General features: G+C 41.4%; 1 protein-coding gene across 1 annotated transcript; it reads left to right on the plus strand.

The window, feature by feature from the left end:
* The first annotated feature begins 5571 nt into the window (after positions 1 to 5571).
* On the plus strand, positions 5572 to 24424 carry hpo (serine/threonine-protein kinase hippo). The gene is made up of 5 exons (XM_065230465.1): positions 5572 to 5936; positions 20587 to 21395; positions 21452 to 21808; positions 21865 to 22340; positions 22409 to 24424. Exons 1-5 carry the CDS (start codon positions 5923 to 5925, stop codon positions 22577 to 22579), a joined length of 1827 nt encoding a protein of 608 aa, XP_065086537.1. The 5' UTR covers positions 5572 to 5922; the 3' UTR covers positions 22580 to 24424.
* Positions 24425 to 24642: the final 218 nt, after the last annotated feature.

The following is a 24642-nucleotide window of genomic DNA, read 5'->3' on the forward strand; positions in this document are numbered from 1 at the left end:
AACCATCCGCCTAATCCGAGCCGTCAGTCCTATGCGGCAACGGTTTCGTCCCCTCCCCCGGGTCTATCGTGGCGTCGAGATGATGCCCCACCATCGCATGAAAACGAAGAGCTACTCACAACAGAGGAACTTATCACCATCATGGCAGAAGTAATCATCATCAAGCGCTCCTGCAGAACCAGAACCGAGCAGATTCTTGCTGCATCACGTTTCATCGACAATTATGGACCGTGAAACCATCAAGATCGCCAACTGGAACGCTTGCTCGCTCAAGAGCAAGATCATCGAGTTTGTTGACTTCCTCAACAAACAAAACATCGATATTGCCGTTATCACCGAAACCCACCTGAAACCGGAGGTAAACGTCTACCTTCCTGACTTCCGGGTTCTAAGACTAGATCGAACCAGCTCCGGGGGAGGCGGAGTTGCTATTGTTGTCAGGAGAAACATCTGCTGTCGGCTTTTGCCGAGCTTCCAGCTGAAAACCATCGAAGCTCTAGGGGTAGAAGTCTCCACTCCTGTCGGCCCTATCACCATCATTGCGACGTACTGCCCCAAACAAATCACCATCAGGGACGGGTCGGCAGCAGACCTGCGGAGGGACATCATCAAACTAACCCGACGGCGCGAAAAGTACATCATTACTGGCGACCTGAACGCCAAACACCAGGCTTGGGGCAATAGTCGACGCAACCAAAACGGCACCATCCTCAACGACGACCTGCAAGAGGCTCGCTACACCATATTAGCACCGGACTCTCCCACCCGGTTGAGCCGGTCTGGCGTTCACTCCACCATTGACATCCTCATCAGCAACATGGGAGACAACATCTCGCTACCTGTGACCCATCAGGAGCTGAGTTCGGACCACTATCCGGTGGTGGCTGAAGTATACTCATCTGTCAACCGATTCCAAGCTTCCCGACGCAACTACCATCGTGTCAGCTGGGAGCAGTTCCAACACTGTGTCGACTCCACTGTCGACTACGGTGTCCTTCCGGAGACGCCCGAAGACGTTGACCGGTGTCTGCGTTCCATCGAGGAGGCGATATCCCGGGCCAGGGACCAACACTTGCCAGTATCCAGACAGGTGAGCAATACTCTGAACCTTGATAGAATTACCAAAGATCTCATCAGACTCCGTAACTCCATCCGAAGGCAATACCAGCGTTCTGGTTTGCGTGTCTTGAAGACCCATTGCAATCGTCTTACAAAAACCATCCAAGCCAGGATGGTGGACCTCAGAAATCAAGATTTTGCTAACAAAATCCGCTCACTCCCAGATTGTGCAAAGCCCTTCTGGAAACTAACGAAAATTCTTAAAAACAAACCCATGCCCATTCCACCACTGACCCCACTGGATCGTCCTGGCGACCCAGTGGTTCATCTGATAACTCCTGAAGAGAAGGCTGTTGCGATAGGTCAACATTTCGTCAGCTCCCATAATCTCGGACAAAACATCGTCAGCCCTCATGAATCTGAGGTTGCTGAAAAAGCAACCAATCTTCATCAGATTCCTAACATTTTTCCAGAGGAATCCGAGATTACGGCTGACAAACTGTTGGCCTATATCAAATCATCTAAAAACATGAAGGCCTCAGGTTTCGACAACATCCTGAATCTGGAACTCAAACACTTGAGTTCCAGATTCTACAACCATCAGACTTGGCTACTTCCCCTCGTGTTGGAAGTCAGCTAAAGTCATACCCATCCGGAAACCTGGGAAGGATCCGTCCTCACCTTCAAGTTATCGACCAATCAACCTTCTCTCAGGGTTATCAAAACTGTTCGAAAGAGCAGTCTACCACCAGCTCCTAACATCTGCCGAACAAAACAACATCTTACTCGAGGAACAGTTTGGTTTTCGGAAAGGCCGTTCGACCGTCCACCAGCTGACTCGAGTGACAAACATTCTGAGACGGAACAAGTCTGTTTCAAAAACATCTGCCATGGCGTTGTTGGACGTTGAAAAAGCGTTCGACAATGTCTGGCATGAAGGCCTAGTGTTCAAATTGCAGCAGTACGGTCTTCCAATCTTCCTAGTGAAGATAATAAACAACTATCCATCGGACAGGACGTTCCGAGTCTCTCTGAATAGCATCACATCGGATGCTTTCAACATCGGTGCCAGAGTTCCACAAGGAAGCATCCTTGGCCCCATTCTATTCAACCTGTTCACCTCCGATATGCCGGCTCTCCCTGATGGTGGATCGTTGTCTCTGTTCGCAGATGACACATCCATCGTCTACAAGGGTAGGGTCATCGGAGCTCTGACTGCCAAACTTCAGAGAGGCCTGGACGTCCTGTCTGAATATTTCAACACCTGGAAGATCCGTATCAACGCGGCAAAGACCCAGGTCATCATCTTTCCACACTCAAAATCTCAAAATCTGCTTAAACGGCTCAGTGGTGGCATGGTCCAAAGAGGTCGTGTACCTCGGGCTAACATTAGACAGCAAGCTTCTTTTCAGGGAGCACGTTGACAAAACCAAAACCAAGTGCAACATCTTGATAAGATCGTTGTATCCACTCATCAACAGGAGGTCTACCCTGTCCCTGGAAAATAGGCTTGCTGTCTACAAACAAATCATCCTTCCCGTAATAGAATACGGAATGCCAATCTGGGAAAGTTGCGCAAAAAGCCACCATCTTAAACTTCAAAGGATCCAGAACAAGATCCTGAGAATGATCCTCAACAGTCCACCGCGGACTAGAAACTCTGAGGTCCACCGCCTGGCTGGTCTTCAGACACTAGAGTTACGGAGAGCTGCCTCCATCGCAAGGTTCAGAGATTGCTGTAGGCGATCCAACCAACAGATCGTCAGGGATCTGGCACGTTAGGTTAAATTAGGTTAAGTAGGTAGAATAACAAATGAAAACATCCAAACAAACTACTTCACAAGAAGAAATTTGAAAAACATTACACAGTAAAACACAACATGTACAACACAAAATCAAAAAGTGCACCAAAGATGAAGAGCCCTTCTGGCTAACCTCTTGTCCTGTATTAGCAATTGTAAACCACATAACAAATCAAAAATAAAGAAGAATTTTACTACTACTTACTTTCAATTGTCGCGACAGAAGTCTGATATCATATTGTGCTTTCATTATGCAGTCAAGACTTTTTAAATCAAAGCAACTTAACTTGAAGTTCTGCTGTTAATTTATTGTTTAAAATTTGATTTAAGTTCATCTGTCGTTGAACGAACGTTTGTTTATTTGTTTTGTTTAACACATTTTAGGTCATTCGTGACTAGCCCGAGGTGACATTTGAGCTCAAATCTTTCAGCGTGAGAAGCATGGATGCTAACCATTTACGACAGGCCCGTATTCAGTCAAACATTATGAATGCAAAATCAGTAATCAAATTGATTTCATTGAAAGCAGAATTAGTTTTCCGTTTGATTCAACAGTGTGAAATTTTGCTCTCATTTTTGCTGTGTTAACCGTTAAGGGGTATTCCCAATCTTTTGCCTTTTTTCGGCCTGTTTTTCAATTATTTTTTTTTCAAGGAAAATGAATAGTAATGCGCCTAACTCTTTGGGATTCTTGTTTATTGAACATTAAAGTTTACAAATAATTTTTTTTCGACACAAAAAAAGACATTATTGACGTCACAAAATGGCGGCAAACAGACCCCTGTTCGCCGAAAACGCCTGGACGGGCGAAGACTTTTCTCTGGAACGGCTTCATCTGAAACAGATTTCGTGATGAAATTAATAATCTGCATAAGATTCTCTGGAGCTTCTCCCGTTGGCAGCAAAAAATCTTGCAAATTAACAAAATGGCGGCCATATGAAAAAACAGGCGATTTTTAGCCCGCTTTTTTGCAGCTTTAAGGTGCTTCAAACAATGTTAAATGTTAATATTTTTGGCTGAAAGTGGGAGAAGCTCCAAAGAATTTAATAAGGAACAAAATGCGCAAAGATTCAAGTCGATATCTCTAATAGTTTCTGAGAAAAATCTTCGACCGATAAAAAAATGTGGTTTCGAGAAAAACGCGTTTAAAGTTTTGACTTTAGTTAAAACCATTTTGGGGGTTCTTACCATTAGTCAGCTATGCCTGGACACCGAATTCGCTGATCAGAAAACGGTTTGGGGGGATGAAAGTATATAGTCTAAAGTACAAAAAAACGTGAAAAAAAAATTTGATTTTTTGAAAAAAAAAAGATCGGGAATACCCCCTTAAGTCAACCAAAATGAGATCAAATGGAGTATTCAAAATAAGTTACATCATAACAGCAAATTCTGATTTCAATTTCATCTCTAACTTTGCTCGGGCAACCACAGGTCCAATTGGTTTTCTATCTATTCAAAATAAAATTAGATAGCCATATCTTTCGATTGGTGCCCTAATAAACAAATACCATCAACTAACTGTATCCCGGATGGGTAAACTATCCCACAACTGGTTTGGACGATTCCCCGAACACGTCGTTAAGCTCTCTTTTATGGTTATTTTTATTAGGGTGGCTGAATCATAACGATGGGTTATCGCATTGCTGAGAACCCAGCCATGTCAACTATGAATCGACACACATTTTGCACCCTTGTACAACCGGGAAATTTTTAAGATGTAAACCGGGAAAACCGGGAAAAATCCGGGAATTTCAAATTGAAAATTCACTGGTCACGCTAACAGATTTTTTTTAAAATACGTTCTGATACGTAGCTGATTTTGAAGCGCCACTTTTCCCTATATATCACTTGACCTTCCAGGCGTTTGATCGGAAATGTGTTTTTCAAGTGACCAAAAATTTAACCTGTTTCAATTTGCATTTTAATCCTGAACATCAAAACTGTCAACTATCGGTCCATCCACCCCCACCGGCCGTATGTTCTACATGTAGGCACAACCACAGAGCGCATACATATAATTTCTGCTCTCTCCGGCTTTCTGTTCCTCTGCTGTTGCCGCCTATTCTCCTTTTGTGCGAAAACTGAACTGAAGTGAGTCGGACTGCGTGTGTAGACGGTCTGCCTGATTCCATAGAGTAGTAGGAGGAAGACTGAACTACATAGTGTGGTATCTACGCTGTCACCGAATCCACAATGTCTCGCTAACAACAAGAGGGACGATTATTTTCCAGCTAATTATCAGTGTGTCTAGCAGAGCCGTGGTGGTCAAGGTGAATTCCCGAATTATCCGAGTCACACAATTCAGTACAGCCAGGCACAGTGCGGCTCTTCGATATTTCCGTCATCGTCAGATCTACAAGCTCATCGTGTGCTATTATTATTTTCATCAGTGGTGCGCTGCTAGTGTTTGTTTTCCATAATTTATTCAAATTGGCCTTGAAGCCGGAACGTCTGACAAATGCGCGAAGAACACGGTGGTGGTTAGTGAAGAACGAACGGAGTGAAGCTTTAATAGAAATATATTTATTTTTTTCGGTAGTCATCTTGCCCTCATCCATGATCTAGGAAGGAAGGTAGGAACATTTTTCCTGCCATTCATTCATTCATTGATTCGGACGCAGAGTGCAACGCAGCAGCAGCAGCAGCCAGTGTGTTGTGTAGTTTAAAGACGAGAAGTTGTGAACTCTGTCGGTAGTGGTGCATTAAATTTTTATGTGTTTCCTCTTTCCCGCAGTCAGTCTCTGTATTCTATGCTGGGAGCGATGGTGTGATTATTATTATGTTTGCTTGACGGGAGAATTCCACCAACGAAAAATAGGAATATAGGATTTTTTTTTCCCGTGTGGATGTAATTGTTTTTTTTTTATATCGTGCATGTAAATACGGAAAATAATAACAACACAAAAAATACGCAAGTGCTCTAGAAAAAAAAATACGTCGAAACGAAACAGTGAATCAACTCAGGCGATAGGAGGCGGCCGCTGTGCAGGCAGGCAGTGAGCAGTCGAGAATTGTTTTTTTTATCAGCGGTGAATACCGGAAGTGACCAACCAACGAGAAATGTCTTCCAAAAAGTGAGTATACCCTCCGACCCATGTAGCTTAAATCATAAATTCAAAATCCCTTTTGAAAAAATTGCTATCGTAGTGCATACTACCCATAAACGCATAACAGTCCCATTGGAATAGGAAATCAAGCAAAGATGTGACTGTTATGCTTTTATGGACGTTCGAATCGAGAAAGGATCGACACAATCGCTAAAAAAGGGAAGAACCGCGCAAAAAAAAGTAGCACACATCGGAATGCTTCGAATGTGCAAAAGACCCGAGCGAGGATTATAAATAGACGTAAAAATAATCAATAAACCATGTTACGACGGCGACGACGTACCGCACTACTCAGAGCAAAAGAATAATATATATATCGGTGAAAATATAACTGTTTGGAAGATCCTTTTGCTCCGAAAGGTTGAACCAAGTAGGGTTGGGGCATGTCCGCCCCAATAAGGCGAGTGGCATCAGTCTGCTTTGGATCCTGTGTTTATGTAAAATAGAAACTGCTGGTGCCAATAAACTGGGCAACAAGTAATTAGATAATTAGTCCAGAAGGGAGAACGAAGAAGACCACGAAGTGATGGTATTTAGCATACCTTCCGTAACCGTTTCGGTCGTACGGATATCAAGCTGAACATTGCATTAGGTCCTAAGTAACATTGACAGATTATCTTCGTCGACATTCTCTTTGTATCGCTACGGCCATATTCCCAGGTGTCTTAAGAATCTTTTATCTAGCGACACAAGTTATTAACGAATGAGAAAGTCGTCGAAGGGAATCGAACAATGTTCTTCAGGATCTAATGCAATGTTCAGCATGATATAGACTTGAGAGTATGTTGTTTTGAAAGCAGCGTTCTACTTTGTTGGCGGCTTTTGCAGAAGCCAAAGCTTAGAAGCCGGTGTTGTAAATTCAAGCTTACAAATACCCTTCCACATTAATCAGCGAAAGACTTATGAATATCACTCCATAGAAAAGATTATCTCATCGAAACGAGGTTTGCAAAGCATTAATTGAACAGAAAATAGGTTCACCCAAAGACTGAACCGGGAAAACCGGAACATATCCGGAAACCGGATTGGAAGCTTAACATTTTTGTTGTACCTATCGAATTTTGTTAATAAAATTTAAGGTGACAGTGCATTTCAAAAATGGCAGCACTTCAGATCGTGCAAAAAAGCTTTCGCCGATGTTTTCTTTTTATTATTTCGCACAAACCGACAGACACCTTTTTGGTTTGTTTTTTTTTTCGTCGATCTTGTTTTCCGTGCTGAGCACCAATGCTACCGACGTGCCAGGAAGGCAGCTCCCACAACTGGATCCTACTTATCGACCCATCAACTCATGAACCGGGGACCAACGGCTTTACTTCCCATCCGAAGGAAGGCGTGATCAGAGATGTTATGCCTCAGAACATCCCGGCGGCGCCGACTAGGATTGAACCCAGGCCTGCTGGGGTGAGAGGTAATCACGCTTACCACTACACCACCGGCGCCGTTAAACCGACAGACACTTTTGCAATCCATTTTTGAAATTTTTATTCAGTCACTACACGGTAATAAAAAAGTACCCAAAAGTAAGTTTTTTTCACTAATCTCGGCACTAAAGTGCAGGAACCCAAAAGTAGATAAAGCGGTCAAAGTAGTTTTCATTTATTGTGTGTAATTCGTATGGAATTTTCCACTAGCTTTCTAACCAAAAGTAAGTTAGTTGTACCCAAAAGTAGGTAAATATGATTATGCTCAACGTTGGGTTCCCACACTTTACTACCCCTGTTGGGTGGTTTTGCTCTTCCGTTTTTGACAACATTAGAAGTAGAAAAGGAGACAAACTAGTCAAAGGTACACGGTAAGAAAAAAGTACCCAACGGAAAGTTTACTTTTACCTATTTTTGACTAGTTTGTCTCCTTTTCTCCTTCTAATGTTGTCAAAAACGGAGGAGCAAAACCACCCAACAGGGGTAGTAAAGTGTGGGAACCCAACGTTGAGTATAATCATATTTACCTACTGTTGGGTACAACTAACATATTTTTGGTTAAAAAGCCAGTGGAAAATTCCATACGAACTGCACATAAGTAAATGAAAATTACTTTGACCCGCTTTACCTACTTTTGGGCTCCTGCACTATAGTGCCGAGATGAGTGAAAAGAACTTAATTTTGGGTACTTTTTTCTAACCGTGTAGGTAGAAGTGGGTACTTTTTTCTTACCGTGTAGGTAACTGTCACCTTAAGCAGGGCTGGTAGTAGGTCACTTTTTAGTGACTTTGTCACTTTTCGCACCAAAAAGTCGCTAAAGCCACTATTTCCTTAAAAATAGTCACTAAAGTAACTTTTTCACAACTAAAATAGAGTGAAAATGAATTATGGGAATGACACCAAGACATTTCAGTGAAGAATACCAAAGTACAGACTACGAAAGTCTCATGTAAAATTAAGTGCTCTGAGGACCGATTTCTTCGCCTCCGCTGAAATCTTAAACCAGGTTTATCCATATAGTTAAACCTGATTGGAGGCTTAAGCGGAGGTGAAAAACCCAGTCCTAAGACGATACAAGCGTTGCTTTTGATTATTGTTTAAATTATTAAAGATGCAAAATTCAGCTCCGAAACAATTGTGGAAATAATTTCAATATAATTGAGAGGATTCTATGATGATTGGATGAAGCTTCTAGGTCCAATTCTAATAATAATTCAAAACTAGTTCTGACATTTTTTAAGAGAGCTCTGATGAGAATTCCATGTAAATCTCGCGAACTCCAAAGATGATCGCTGTGGTTAGTTACAGGGCTGGCAGCGAGTCACTTTTTAGTGACTTGGTCACTTTTTTCAAGTCAGTCACTAAAAAGTCTCTTTTTTTAAGGCCAAGTCACTAAAGTCACTTTTTCTTGTAAGAAGTCACTATTTTCAACTTTTTTAGCGTGGATTTATTTCAAGATTGATTATTCTTTGCGTTGTGACATTTAATCGTGTTTCTCCATATACAGGATGTCTACTCATTTTTCTGGATAAAATTATCTGGGTTTTACAAGTAAGTCCAAGATCTAAAAATATTCAATGTCTTGAAGTTGCGTATTCCATGTACAAGTTCAAGATATTGAAAAGATTCAAAGTGTCAGAATTAAGTAAAAAAACAAATGATTTATTTTAAGTTCATAATTAACTTTATGAAAGATTAAAGATCTTCAATGCAGTCCCATTAACTTTACAACAATTTTAGGAACTTTGGAGAAGTTCTGAGGAATGAAAGGATATGCTGAGAGTTTCAGTTAAGCTCTATAAACAAACTGCAGGAACATAAGGGAAGTTAACAAGCTGAAACTGTGGGAAACTTACTTTTATGAAGTTCCTAGAATTTCAGAGAACTTCACAGGTGTCAAGCAAACTTGAGAAATTTAGAAAACTTGAGGGGTATTGTGCAAATTTTTATGAAGTTCTAAGCACCTCAGAAAAGCTAGATCTAGAGATCTTTAGGGAATTCAGCTCTTAAGAGCAGTTCCCGTAACTATAGTCCAGACTTTTGTAGCAGTTTAAAAATCTATAATCGTAAATTTAGAAAAAAAAATCAGGATAGTTCCACGATGTGCTGAAAAAAAAATCGATAACCCTTCAGATGTTCCGTGAATTTCAGGGAAGTCCAGAGACATTTAGAGACATTTATAAAAACTTCAGAAATGTTTCAGAAACTTTGCACGATTCCAGAGAATTTCAAGGAAATTTAAAGGGTTTTAAGGGAATTCTATTTATTTCCGAGCAGAACCGAGATCTTCAATAGAACTAAGAGCTTTATGAAAACTTCGAGAACATCAAGACAGGTCAGAGAATTAAAGGACAATTCAAATAATTTCAAGGAAATATAAGAAACCTTAAAGAAGTTTCCAGAAACTCAGTGAATTTTCGAAAACTTCAGCAAAGCTCCGAGAGAATTCCTGGAAACTTTATGAACATCCGGAAAACGTGAGAGTATTTTAAGGTTGTTATATCATGGAGATTTCAAAAACTTAAAAAAAAAATGCGAACATTTAGCTAAGTTGATTAGAGAACATCAACGAAGTTCTATTAATAAAAAAAAGCGAGAACTTTTAGCAAGCAACGATATCTTCAAGAAATTTCAGAGAACTAGATTTAGATATTTTTAGATAGTTTAATGATATTGAGCGAAGTTCCGAGTACTTCGAGGACGATCAGATAGCTTCAGAATAATCCCATTAACTCAAACAAATTGGCAGTGACTTACAAGGAGTTCCGTGGAATTTATAGAGTATTCCGAGAATCCTAAAACGTCAGAAGCGTCAGGGAATGACGAATATATATATATATCAGAAAATTTGCTGGATTATTAAACAAATTTAGAGAACTTCAGGTAAGCATGGATAAGTTCCGGGAAAATAAGCGAGTGTTTATAATAGTTATAATACTTAAGGAAAATTAATTAATTTCAGTTAAGTTGCGGGTTCTTAAAAAATACTGATAAATTCAGGGCAGTCTAGAGAACTTTAAAGAAATTCAGCAATCGTTTAGACACCAGGAAAGTCTAGACTATTGAAGAAGTTTTAAATTAGTGTCGATAATGTAAGGGATGTTTTATGAACTTCAGACATATCTTGAGAACTTCAGTGAAAATCATAGAACTATATTAATTATTTCGATCTAATTTTATGAAAACTGCGGGAGCACAAAAGTTCCAGAAATTTAGAAAAACTTCGGAAACTTCACAGAAGGACAGTGGTCTTCAGAAACATTACTTCAAAGAAATCTATGGAGCTTAAGATGAGATCCGCGAACTTCCGGAAATTTTATGAACACTAGCAAAAGGCGGGAGCATTTGAATGAAGTTAAGTAAGCTTCGAAAATTAGTTTCAGAGAATTAGTGGGGAATTTAAAGCAGTTCCAAGATTTTCAGATATCTTCAGAGACGTTATTAAGTTGTTTAAGGTCTTCGCATAGGTGCAGAAGTTCACTGAAACTTAAACATTTTTAAGACGATTGAATTAAATTCAGCGCAGTACAACAAGCTTCATGAGAACTGCAAAAACTTTAGAGAACTTTTGAGAATTTCAGAAAAGAACAGAGAACCTCAGAGCAGTTCCGTCAACATTACAGAAGTCACATAAAGTTTAAAGAAGTTTAGAGAGCTTCAGTGAATTGTTAAACCTTTGAAGGAGATCAATGATCGTTTTACAAATTGAGGAAACTTTAGGAAGTCCTATAAAGTTCCGGATTTGAGGAAAAGTATTTTGAGCATCGGGCTAGTTTATCAAATTTCATGGCAGTTTCATTAACTTCAGGAAAAATTTGAGAACTTTCAAAATAGTCCATTCCAAATTCAATGGAGATTTGCTCAAAATCTCGATGAAGCTATCGGAATTACCTTGAAATTCCCCACAAATAGTAATCCTTTGGAAAGATTCTCCGAGTATTCATTGAATTCATTTCAGATTTCTCTTTCAATCTCACTCCTTCCCTTGGATTTCTACTCACATTGAAAGTCTACTAACAATTCATTGACATTTCTCCTCAGAAATTCCTTAGATTTCTTCTCATAATTGTTTGGCAAACTCTCCTGATTTTTTTTTTTAATTCCTTTCAAGATGTTGTGGAGTTATTCTCACATTTAATTCTAATCCTTTTAGTATTTTCAAAAAATGTCCAAGGACTTGTGCTCCGGATTCTTTTCTCCCACAAACTTTATGAAATTATCATCAGAATGCCCTTGGAACTTTCCGGTGAAGTTCACAAGAGTTGTGCTCATCAGAAATTCCTAAGATTTTTCATTAAAATTTACTTTTAACTCAATTCAGAGTTTCTTGTATTTCTACTAAAAACTAAGGCTTCACATGCAATCTAAAATTCCTCAGAACTACCTCGAAAGCAGGTTGCATTTGATGCTTTTCTGAATGATTTTTTTTTTCTCCATAGCTCCCTTGGAATGATTGGTTCCAAAACCTAAAATAAAATTAATATATTTTATTTTATTTATTCGTAGCTGAAGATCAATCCATTGTGAATCTTTAAAGTTCAAAGTGTGAGAAAAATTAAATGGTTGTATTTTAAAATTCATTATTTTCTTTAAAATATCCTAAGAAGAATTTTTTATATTCTTTGAGCCTTTCAGGTATTTTAAAGAAACAAAATATTTCCTGAGGAGTCCCGGTTTTCCAGATTTTTGAAGTTAGTAAACACCGCGACTAATACCGTGGGTTTGGTTATAAACTTTGTATTGAATCTTTCACCTAAGTCACTATTTGGTCACTTAATTATTCAACATGGTCACTAAAATCACTATTTCTGACAGCAGTGATCGCTACCAGCCCTGTAGTTATAAAAGAATTCTGGAATGATTTCTGAGGATACTTTCAAGGCGAAATAAATTCCGAGAAGAATTCCGATGGAATCGGCTTTTGAGGGCTCAATCTCAAAGGAATTCTTCGAAGAGTTTCAATGATATTCTGAGATGTATCTTTGTTTTGAGAATTCTGAGGAAATACCATGGAAATTCTGTGGAGAATACGAATTGAATTTCCAATAGAATTCTGGTGAGAGGTTCACGATTATTCTAAGCAGAAATTTATGTAATGCTCAACCAGTAACATTTAAAAAAAAACTCCGGGAAAATCCGGAAATTGCTATTTGCTTGCCATCATGTATAACACAATCAAAAGGAAATTATTCAAATCACTTCAAGTGCTCTTCATAGGAGATTCCGTTGAGAGTTTCGATATAATTAGATATAATACAATGCGAAATTACGCATTGTCGTGCACAAAACGCACGGAATTTTCGGAAAGCACTGCTGCTGCTGCTGATGACGACCAACCTGACACCACAACACGCGTTGATTGAATAAGCACCGTTCGGTGAGACTAGATGGAATTCAATTTTGAAATCTGTGTTAGGGAAAGCGTTTTTTGCAGTGATAATTTTGATCACCATTGCAACAGTTGGACATTTGTGTAATTTTCAGCAGTGACCTATTGAAAATTAATAAAGTGTTCATTTTATCAGATTCGTAGAAAAATTTCAAAACGATTGGCTTGTTTTGAATTAAAATCCATCCGGTATTGACAGAGCTATAAGTGATTAAAACCTGACCACTTTTCGTAACGTGGTCGATTTGTTTTTAAATTGCAATTTGTTGCCGAAAGACGTAATCCTACGTCAAAAAAAAATACAAGATCCAAAATGGTCGAATTTTAGCAAAAATGTGAATCATTGCCCATAACAAACAATTATGCAAAGTTTCATGCAAATTTCGATTCTTCATTTGACGTGGAACTAAAATCATTAACATTAACAATGTCTGTCATTTTGAATACTATTGTTAATTTTGGAACAATGAAAACTTTTCATGTTACAAATCCTAGAAAATTTCTTCATCTGTGGGACATTGAATCAGTGATGGGCAAAACACCGGTACAGCACCGGTACGGATTTCTAAATCATAACCAATGTGCTGATCTGTTGTACCGAGTGTTTGGTGCTGCTTTCGGTTCGGTTTGGTAGTTGCAAGCAACACCGCACCGTGTTCACCAGTTCGGTGCACACGGTGCGGTTCTGATTTTCCAGTACCGGTGTTCGTGTTCACAAGGATGATGTTTTGAATTCAAGAACCGATCCGGTACTGTTGTATGTTTATATGCGTGGTGCGCATTATTCAGACCTGCCAGTGATGGCAGGTAACTAAACAGAATTTGTATTCGATGAATAAAATTTTGCAGTGTCAAGCCGACATAGCGGTTTTTGAATACAGAAAAAACTGTGAATTCAAATGATATATTACGCAATGTGTCTTGAAATCCAAGATGGCGACTTCCGGTTATAGAAAAAAATTGAACACTGTCAAATACCTTACAATATGGGTATTTCCGGAATCAGGGTGTCGTCTTGAGACCGGAAATCAATGTCTGACGCCATCTTGAAACCAAATAAAGGGTGTCCACGATGAAATTGCCACACTATGAAATTGCTCTAACTTTTTAACCGTTGGGTAGAATTTAATGAAAATTTGGGTGGATTTAGTTCATAGTGCATTATTAACATCCTGCAAGTTTTAAAGTCCTGTGATCAAAACTCGCGGAAATGGAGTCGAAAGAACAGCTCGTGCGTGATAAAATCTTGCGCATTCATCACGAGAACAAGGATCTCTCGCATCGTTCCATCGCTAAAACGTTGGGAATCGCGAATTCCACGGTGTCGCGAGTGATTAAGCGGTTCGAGGAACGGTTGACCACCGATCGGAAGCCCAGAAGTGAAGGAAAAAGTATTCCGTACAACACCAAAAATCACAACCGCGTAGTTGGGGCCTTCAACCGAAATCCGAACGCCTCCGTTAGAGATGTGGCTAAGAAGCTGCACCTAAGCCGAAGTTTTGTCCAGAAGGCCAACACTAAGGCTGGGCTTCGAACGTTCAAGGTACAAAAGGCCCCTAATCGCGACGAGAAGCAGAACAAGTCCGCCAAAACCCGTGCCAGGAAGTTGTACCTCAACATGCTGACGAAAGTTGAATGCTGCATCATGGACGACGAAACATATGTGAAGGCCGACTTCAAACAGATCCCCGGCAACCTGTTTTTCACGGCCAAGGATAAGTTCAGCGTTCCGGAGCATGTCCGCACTCAGAAGATGTCCAAATTTGCGAAGAAATTCCTGGTTTGGCAAGCCATCTGCACGTGCGGGAAGCGGAGTGCACCTTTTGTGACCCAGGACACGATGAACGGACAGGTGTACATAAAAGAGTGCCTCCAGAAGCGGCTGCTTCCTCTCCTGAAGGCCCACAACGTCCCAACAATCTTCTGGCTGGATTTGGCCTCATGCCACTACTCCAAGGACGTGCTGAAGTGGTATGCGGACAATAAGGTCAATTTCGTGCCGAAAATGTTCAACCCTCCCAACACTCCGGAGCTCCGCCTCATCGAGAAGTACTGGGCGATTATGAAGCAGCACCTTCTTAAACGACCTAAGGTAGTGAAGACAGTCGAGGAACTGAAGAAAGTATGGGTTTACATGCAAAAAACGGTTGATTCACAGGTTGTGCAGAATCTTATGGCCGGGGTTAAGGCCAAGGTGCGGGCATTTGCGTATGGACTGCAAATAAAATACGAGTAAAATGGTAAAATGAAGTTTAATAGTTATTTCTCAATCCCTGAAAATTTGATGGCATAGGAATAAAAACTCGAATTTTGCGAATCAATTTTGTGTGTGGCAATTTAATAGTGGACACCCTTTATGGTGCACACTTAGAAATAACTAATTTTACACGTGATGGAATTCGTTTTTGACATAAAAAATGAGACGTAAACAAACATGTCATGTAAAATTAAGTGCTCCGAGACTGAAAAGTTCGTTGCTCGACGAAAAGTACGTTTGATTGGACTATATTTCTCGTCTGTTATGACTCAAATTTATGTCAAAATTGACGCTCGTATATATCACTCTCAGAGCACCTAAATTTACATGATTTTTTCTAAGTGTGTGGCTTCCGGTTGTAGGAAAGCTGGGAAATACTAGCAAATACCCTTCAATATGGGTATTTTCGGAATCGGGATGACGTATATAGACCATATATCAATGTCAGACGTCATTTTTAAATCCAATATGGCGGCTTCCGGTTGCATAAAAACTGGGAAATAATATCAATATGGGTATTTTGGAATCAGGATGACGTATATATACCGAAAATCAATGTGTGACGCCATTTTGAAATCCAAGATGGCGGCTTCCGGTTATAGAAAAACTGGGAAATATTGCCAAATATCCTTCAATATGTGTATTTTTATTTCCCAGTTTTTCTGCAACTGGAAGCCGCCATATTGGATTTTAAGATGGCATCTGAAATTGATTTCCGGTCTCTATACGTCACCCCGATTCCGGAACCACCCATATAAGAGGGTAATTGACAATATTTCCCAGTTCTTCGATAACCGGAAGCCGCCATCTTGGATTTCAGAATGGCGTCAGACATTGATTTCCGGTCTTTATACGTCATCCCGATTCCAAAAATACTCATATTGAAGCATATTTGACAGTATATCCCAGTTTTTCTATGACCGGAAGTCGCCATATTGGATTTCAAAATGGCGTCGGACATTGATATATGGTCTATATACGTCATCCCGATTCCGAAAATACCCATATTGAAGGGTATTTGCTAGTATTCCCCAGTTTTCGTACAACCAGAAGCCGCCTTATTGGATTTCAAGATGGCGTCAGACATTGATTTCCGGTCTGTTTACGTCATCCCGATTCCAAAAATAACCATATTGAAGAGTATTTGACAGTATTTCTCAGTTTATCTGCAACCGGAAGCCGCCATATTGGATTTCAAGAAGGTATCGGTTCTCGATTTCCAGACTATAGCTATTTAATTCTTGCCTATGTTCTGAACCAAGAACGGTATACCCGGTTTTGGTTACATATAATTGAACCATGCACACGGTTTAGATCTCGTGAACCAAAACCAAAATTCTAGCACACCGGTTTTCGGTTTTCAAACTGCGGTTCTGAACATCAACTCGAAAACCGGCAGTCGGTTTTGATTTAGAACACACTGGTACACGAAAACACAACCGAACCAGGGTACACGCTTAAGGACCACCCACATTAGATCCGTTTGCGTTGCGTTGGCGTAAATTTGACAGTTAGACAATAGATTTAGCTGTCACTCTGCCGCAACGCGTCCGATCCGGATCTAATGTGCGTGGGCCTTTACATAAACACAGGAGTATTTTTATGAACACGAACCAGCACACGGTGCGCACCGGTTGGTTCAGTTGCCCATCACTGCATTGAATGCACGTCCATAGAAGATTTTCAAAAATTTTATACATATTCCACACACCTTACTGTTACACTTCTCTGAAATTTCTAGACCCATAATCTTGAACAGTTTTCTAAGACTAGGATTTTGAAATTTGTTCTTAACCTTTTAGTACTCGCTCCAACTTTTGTAACATGAGCAATCACGCGTTGTACTTTGTACATGTGGGCTGTCCCTCCCTTAGCTCAGTCGGCAAATCCGCAGCTACAAAGCAAGACCATGCTGGTGGTGCCTGGGTTCGATTCCCAGTCCGGTCTAGGAATTTTACAGGTTGGAAAATTTCTCGACTTCCCTGGGCATAGAAGTATGATTGGACTTGCCATACAATTATGATAATGCAGAAATGGTACAGGCATCGAAAGCTCTCAATTAATAACTGTGGAAGTGCATCTAGAACACTAAGTTGAGAGCACGCAATAAGCTAAAATGCGATAAGCAATAGATTTGAAAAGCAAATAAGAAGCAGAAGAATATGTGGGCTGTCCGTTCCTCCTCGGAATATCCCATGATCCTGACCTTATAGAAGGTTACAGTCTTCGGCAATTTTTTTCAGTAGGTCAAATACTTTTGGCTCGTGGACTTATATTCAGAATTTTCTCTCACTACGCGGCGCTAGTGTGCAAGTGAATTCCCTAAATATGTTATATCTTGAGCTCCAGGTTACAGTCTTCGGCAAAGTTGTTCGGTAGGTCAAGGCTTTTTGAATGATGGACAGAAGTTAAGAATTTTTACACTACACGGTATAAGTGTGCATTTCCTTGAATATGCTATATTTTGCGATCTTTATCATCTAGAAGGTTGCAGTCTTCGGCAAATTTGTTAAGTAGGTCAAGGACTTTCTGTTTATCGACATAAGTTCAGAATAAGCCATATTTAGAAGACTATATGGCCAGTATTGCAAGATATAGTATATTCAAGAAATACACTTGCACACCAGTGCCGCGTCATGAGAATATTCCGACTTTCTGAAAAATTTACCGAAGACATCAACCTTCTATATGGCCTGGATACCAAGATATACTGGGTGAGGAATAAATATCCGTGTTATGTTTATGGGAAATGTAGGCACACAAACATAGTTTATGAAATTCACAACAATTTCTCAAAATGTGCTCCTTTGACTCGTACACACGCCTTCAACCTCTTAGGGAAATTATCGACGATGGACGTTAGTTCCTCCACAGATATTGCATCGCAGACTTTTGTCAAACTTGCTTTCAGATGATCTAAAGATATGTGTGACTTAGTACAGTTGAGTGAGTTCCAGCACACTTGCCGCAGTTTGTCTTCATGTGGCAGTTTTTGGTGCCATGACCATATGAGAGGCAGTTCATACACTGCGTTACATCACGATGTTGGGGTTTGTAATGCTCCCAACTGATGATGACCTGAAACAGGTCCAGGATTTTGGATCTCAGAGCCGCAAGACTGGTGGCTCCCTTCGTGTAATGCACCAGGAACAACTGATCACGGAAGCTGGTGTTTTGGTTGGGACGCCGGTTCATCTGGAACACGGCCTCAGGTTGGAGCCCAAGCCGCTCCAGCTCGGACTTCACCGCAGCAGCCTCGAACGACGGTAATCCACGCAAAACCACCTTCAGTGGCTTGCTCGATGGCAGATCATGCGTGAAGAAGTCCACGTTGTTGTTCTTCAGGAAACTTCCTATTTGTTTGTACTCCTCCAGGCTGGAGCACATGATTTTGGTACCGATGCTGCAAAGCTTGAAGCGAGGCAGCAGCTTGTGTTTTGCCAGTTCGGCAACATCCTTCACCGGCGTGAAAAGCGGGGGAATCCGCTCTCGTCTTGCAATGGGAACGGCGTCACCATCGCCATTTTCTTCCGGGAGTACTGCATACTGGTTGGCTTGCAGTACTCGTTTTCCGGCGTCATCCTGCGACGCGCTGGGCTTGATTAGCACCTTCTTTGAAGGGCCCGCTGCTGGCTCATTGGCACGTTTACGCACGTTTGAATGCATTCAGGGAAGTGTTTACGTGAGAAAATCCAATGAAATTAGCGATTCAATTTGGGTTGCCGAAAATAGTCTGTCATGCCGAAGCCGTCATTTTCCCTACATCCAGTGTTGGGAAAATATCAAAAAATGAAATCTCATCAATGAACAAGACCACGCCTGATTTTCGTAGACGAGAGTCAACAAGCAAACAACTGCAGTTGATATTGCAAGCTGTGATATCGTAGATCGGGATATCAAGCTAACAAAACTCACCAGCTGAAAATCTCACCAGGCTGTGGTGAGATTGGGTTTTATGATTTTTGCTTTACTTGCATTCGGGTGTAAAGCAAAAATCATAAAACTCAATCTCATCACAGCGAAACTTCCATAGCGGCTGGCAGTCGTCGCTTCGTGTCTGCCATCGGGGAAGATAAAAAAAAGAGATAGCATTATTATACCTTCTCTGTCTATGAAAACGAGATCATTTTTGCGTCGATTCAACTCTCAGCTTCAACTTTACACGCTGTGAATAGTCTCGCAATATCAAAGGAGCTTGTACAATCAATATCAAGCATGATATTTTCTTCAATATCACGCGTGATATTGAGAGCATATGAGAGCGGAACAATATCAATTTGCTTTACACCTATTTTTGACAATCCCTACGTATTAAAAAAAGGTGGATTACCAAAATGTAATGCTAGTGACAAACAGTTAATCTAATAAATCCTCGAGGGGGGTGACACATCTAAATTTTAATTCTAGGTGGTCAAAAAATCTCACACTAGCGAATAAATCTTCGAAAAATCTTCTTTCATTTCTCGCATCTACTTGCATCGCGCATCATCTTTTTGCAGGAAATCTTTAGAATCGTCATCAATCTTCTTTCTATCTACTCAGCTTGCACACAGCTAGCCAGAGCAAAACACAATTTTTCCAGCATCATAGATAGAATCGTCCCCCTCGTAAATCCTACAGTTTCAAAAACATCATGCACAAATTAAAATCATGGACAATTTAACTCAATACGCTACACGTCTGATCCAATCTGCCTTGTATGCCGTAATTAGAATCCCACTAGCGTCCTAATGTTCCCGTAGAGGCCGAAAGTCTCAGCGGGTTGTGGGGTATTGGGCTAAAGCACTTATAGCATCACTAACTCACATGACAGAGCTGCTTTTGGATATTGTGGTATTTAAAAAAAAATAACCGAACCCACATCCGGACATGTTCCGGCTACTTCCGGGAAAGTGACCAATTTCTGACATAGTCCAAAACACATCATGTGACATCTCAAATCACATGAGAATTCAAAAAAAGATCAATGTAGGTAATATTGATTGCCCAGGGCCACATTGGCCATTCTCGGACATGTTTTGGGTATCCAAGGGCAAGTGACCAATTTCTGTATTGGACCAAAACCCATCATGTGACAGCTCAAATCACATTAGAATTTACAAAGAAGATTCATGATCAGCATCAATGCCTCTCACGCTCAAGGTAAAGGCTCTTTTTAGGTATGAGGATGCATCATTTGGTCAAAATTCAGCGCTCGAGGACTTCATTTAACCCAACGATAATAGATACAATAATTGACGAAGACATACAACACCCCATCTTTTGATGAGATGCTATCAAGATTCACTTGATTTCTTTTATAGAAAATATTAAATACGAGTTTACAAACAGCGTGTAACGTGTTTGACACAGACTATCAGCAAATCGGGGTTTCGACGGTAGCAACTGAGAGTGTGGTGTGTCTAACCCAAATTGTAGTTTATCTTATTCATTGCTGAAAGCTACCGGTAGATAAATCTCACTTTTCAAAGATCCTCGCTCGGTCCACGTTCTAGTCTTCCGCAAACCTTAAACATACACTCAAATATTTCCCATCCGGGTGTCTAGCGAACTGAAAAAGCTTTCGGAGGAAAGCTTGACCCGCCAGCCGGAGGAGGTATTCGACATCATCTGCAAGCTGGGCGAGGGAAGCTATGGCTCGGTCTACAAAGCCCTCCACAAGGAAAGCGAGCAGGTTCTCGCCATCAAGCAGGTCCCGGTGGACACGGACCTGCAGGAGATCATCAAGGAGATCTCGATCATGCAGCAGTGCGACTCGCCATACGTTGTCAAGTATTACGGTAGTTACTTTAAGAACACCGATCTCTGGATTGTGATGGAATACTGCGGAGCCGGTAGCGTGTCCGACATCATGAGGTTGCGGAAGAAGACACTGTCGGAGGACGAGATCGCAACGATCCTGATCGATACGTTGAAGGGGTTGGAGTATCTGCACCTGAGGAGGAAGATCCATCGGGACATCAAGGCGGGTAACATCCTGCTGAATTCGGAAGGTCACGCCAAACTGGCCGACTTTGGGGTGGCCGGACAGCTAACGGATACGATGGCCAAACGAAATACTGTGATCGGGACACCATTCTGGATGGCCCCGGAGGTGATAGAGGAAATCGGGTACGACTGCGTGGCGGACATTTGGTCCCTGGGTATCACGGCACTGGAGATGGCCGAGGGAAAGCCACCGTACGGAGATATTCATCCGATGAGGGCCATCTTTATGATACCAACGAAGCCACCGCCATCGTTCCGGGATCCGGACATCTGGAGTCCGGAGTTTATCGATTTTGTCAGTCTGTGCCTGGTCAAGAATCCGGAGGAACGAGCTACGGCGACGGATTTGCTGACGCATGAGTTTATCGGTAGGTGGATTGGTGATTTTTGGTCGGGATTTTTAACTGGTTTCTGTTCTTTGTAGGAAACGCCAAACCGTGCAGCATTCTCAGTCAGATGATAGCGGAAGCGAAGGAAATTAGGGAAAATCAAAGCTACCGGCACGCGGCGGCCATTAGTCAGGCGAACAAGCAGCTGCAAAACAATAACAACATTAGTCACGAAGGTGAATCGGACGAGGACGATGTGAACTCGAGGACGATGAAGGAATTCCCGGAGGATTGTGGAACGTTGGTGCCGGGACGGGACGACGGCGACGGGACGATGATAGCACATACGGACTGCGGAACGCTCGTTCCGGACAGTGCAACGATGGTGGAGCTGCAATCCAATCTCGGCACCATGGTGATCAACTCGGACTCGGAGGAATCGACGATGAAAAGTAAGTCGGTTTTTTGGGAACTTTTCCTGTAGGATAATCAATCATCTCATTTGTAGGACATGACACCAATCCGGACAAACCGAAGTACCGACCACTGTTCCTGGACCACTTCGACAAAAAGGAAGCGGAAGCGGTCAGTTTCGTGACCAAATCCACAAACCAGCGCAGCTACGACGACGATAGCTCCTCGCCGGAAGATCAGGACGCGTCCCCTCAGCGACCGCAGCCGCAGGTGCAAACTCCGAGCAAGCAGCAACCCTCGGCTCCACCGCTAACGCAGAGTGTCGATGAGCAACAGCTGAACGAGGAGCGGCAGCGATTTCAGTCGCACCTGCAGCTGCAACTCAATCAGATCTCCGCTGTTAGTCCCAATATGCACCAGCAGCAGCAACAGGTGCAATATCAACAATCGCCAATGGCTGTGACTCCGGATGGCGGTGGTGGTGGCGGCGGCGGTGCTGCCAATGGAATGGAAGCTCACAATCGGATCTACAACAATAGGATCAACTTGATTGATAGTGAATACGATTCGGTGAGTTTTTTGTTTCGGGAGAATTTAAATGTCTAGATATCGCAATAAATTCTTTCGTTGTTTTTTAGCTGAAATTCCTCAACTATGAACAGCTCGAGCAGCGGCTGGCCAGCATCGACAAGGAGATGGAGAAGGAACTGGCCGAAACGAACAAACGCTACCACGCCAAGCGGAAGCCCATCATCGATGCGATCGAGGCCAAACAGCAGAAGCGACAGCAGAAGCTCGAGGAATTTTGAGTTTTCCTCCTCCCGTCGTTCCCCGTCATGTGCTAAAGCCCAATAATCTCGTGTGGGAAATCCGCAAAGACGTAAGCATGAAATAGTTTTTTTTTTTCTAGTTTGGAATTTTAAGAATGAAACGTTGCAACCGTTAGCGCCAATTTTTAAGTGAGCTTTCGTCCGAATCAGACCGGACTGTTTTAATTTTTAATCCAACTTTGCTTATTTATAAAACCACACGTATACACCTTTCCTGACTGCCCTTGAAAGCGCGCAGCGGAAAGTACGGATCTTTTTTAGTGAAATACTAGCGTTATTTTATGGTGAAACAAAGTGTAGAGATCTTTTGAATTTATATGAGCTAATCTATTAAAATTTTAATACTTTAAAATCGTCGGGAAAAAAAATAACTACGGTCATCATTTACGGAATCTCCTTCCTTTTTTCCCCAACCTGTTGAGATTCTCCGAAGATCAAATCGTTTCCGTTGTTCATCTTCCGTCCTCTTGAGAAGAATATTTATGTACCTAGCATTCCCCCTTAGATTCGTTTGGTTTTGTTTTGGGTCCATCAATCGACCTACGAGGATGCCAAAATTAGGGGAATATGTTCCCACCCTAGGATTCAGACCGTTCCCCCCGAGATAAGCCAATTCGGTCCCTTGGTGCTCACTGAATTGCATCCACTACGAATTCCGTCTCGCATCGCCGAAAGGGGCAATGATTTTTTTTTTGGTTCTGTGGAAGTTCGCCTAACTGTAGACTATTCTAGCTTAATTCAGAAGAAAATTCTATTTCGGTAATTTTGAACGAATATTGGTCACCCGAATCCGGTTATTTCAAATTATAAGGAAAATATTAATGTAATCGTCAATTTTAATAGAGAATTCAGTTTTCCGAGAAATGGAATCGCAGTAGGCCGCGCTTGAAAGCTGACGTGTTTTTCTTTTGCTGCGTATTTTTCGCCAGCGAATTTAACATTTTCGATTTAAATTTGTGCTAAAATTTAGTTGCAAGTGTTCATAAAGTTATCATTTCGTGATATGTCGTGTTTTGCCTGTGTTTGCCTTGAGTGACTTGGTTGACCTTGAATCCAAACTCCAAAATCTACGACGCAGCTTCAGTTCCATTGTTCGGTGTCGGTTTTCATTGCCAACCGGGAAACCGGCATCCGACATACTTTCGGCGTGTAGTTCTATTGAGAGATTCGTCACCGTGGGCGAGTTTGAATTAACCCGGGAACGTGCTGATAATGTATCGGTCGCGAGTTTGGGTGGTGATTCGGTGGCCGACGTTGCCGTGAAAAGGAAGTATTTCGACAAAGGTGCATCACGAAATGAGATGCAACGACGCTTAGAGAAAATCAAAACTACGGAACCCAAGGATTGGAGGATCAAATTAACATGATGAGACTAAAGAGACTGAATTGGGTAAAGAGGCGACATCTTATCCATTTGACTGATCTTCTGCTCGATTGGAATAACTTTTCCTTTGACTTTGACAGATAATCCATTGTTCCAATTTTGACATGTCGTCTCTTTATAAATGCAGGCTCTTTAGGTGAGACTAGTCCAAATACTTTTTACAATTTAAAAAACGTAAACTAAATACGTGCCAGGATTCAATAGAACATTTTGAAACTGGAAGTGTGTGTGTGCAATACTAATATCCAATTGATACAGGTAATACATACATGCGGCGCTTATTGTAAGTGAAAGTAACCTCAGAATACCCCGTAACGTGGGTAGATCACCTTTGCGTGGTACGTTACGGGATGTAAGATCTACCACCGATTCCTAGTCTTGACTACTTCAAACTAAGGGAACAGGATTTTCCAGTAATCAAAGGAACACATCTTAGTCCTTGTTACTTTTTATGCCTTGTTGATAGCGATAAGTCCTCGGGTTGGCTGGACCGAGGATGATCTTGAAACAAGGAAAAAATGAGTTAGTTAGTCTTCACCTATGTGATTCCTAATCTTCTATTCGTTGTTTCCTAGTTTGAAGTGGTTAAGACTAGGGTTCTGATGCATGGTCACTATCGGTGTCATTGCTAGTTTTTGTTGCTAAGGAATCCAATTTT

Source organism: Ochlerotatus camptorhynchus, unplaced genomic scaffold (genome assembly GCF_037179485.1).
Source record: "Ochlerotatus camptorhynchus isolate MF236.1 unplaced genomic scaffold, CSIRO-AGI_Acam_v1.1 ptg000330l, whole genome shotgun sequence".
Taxonomy (NCBI): domain Eukaryota; kingdom Metazoa; phylum Arthropoda; class Insecta; order Diptera; family Culicidae; genus Ochlerotatus; species Ochlerotatus camptorhynchus.

Excerpts from the sequence above, each read along its gene's own strand:
- hpo (XM_065230465.1), top strand. Across the intron at positions 21,396-21,451 it reads GCTGACGCATGAGTTTATCG|GAAACGCCAAACCGTGCAGC; the intron begins GTAGGTGGATTG and ends TGTTCTTTGTAG. Across the intron at positions 21,809-21,864 it reads GGAGGAATCGACGATGAAAA|GACATGACACCAATCCGGAC; the intron begins GTAAGTCGGTTT and ends TCTCATTTGTAG.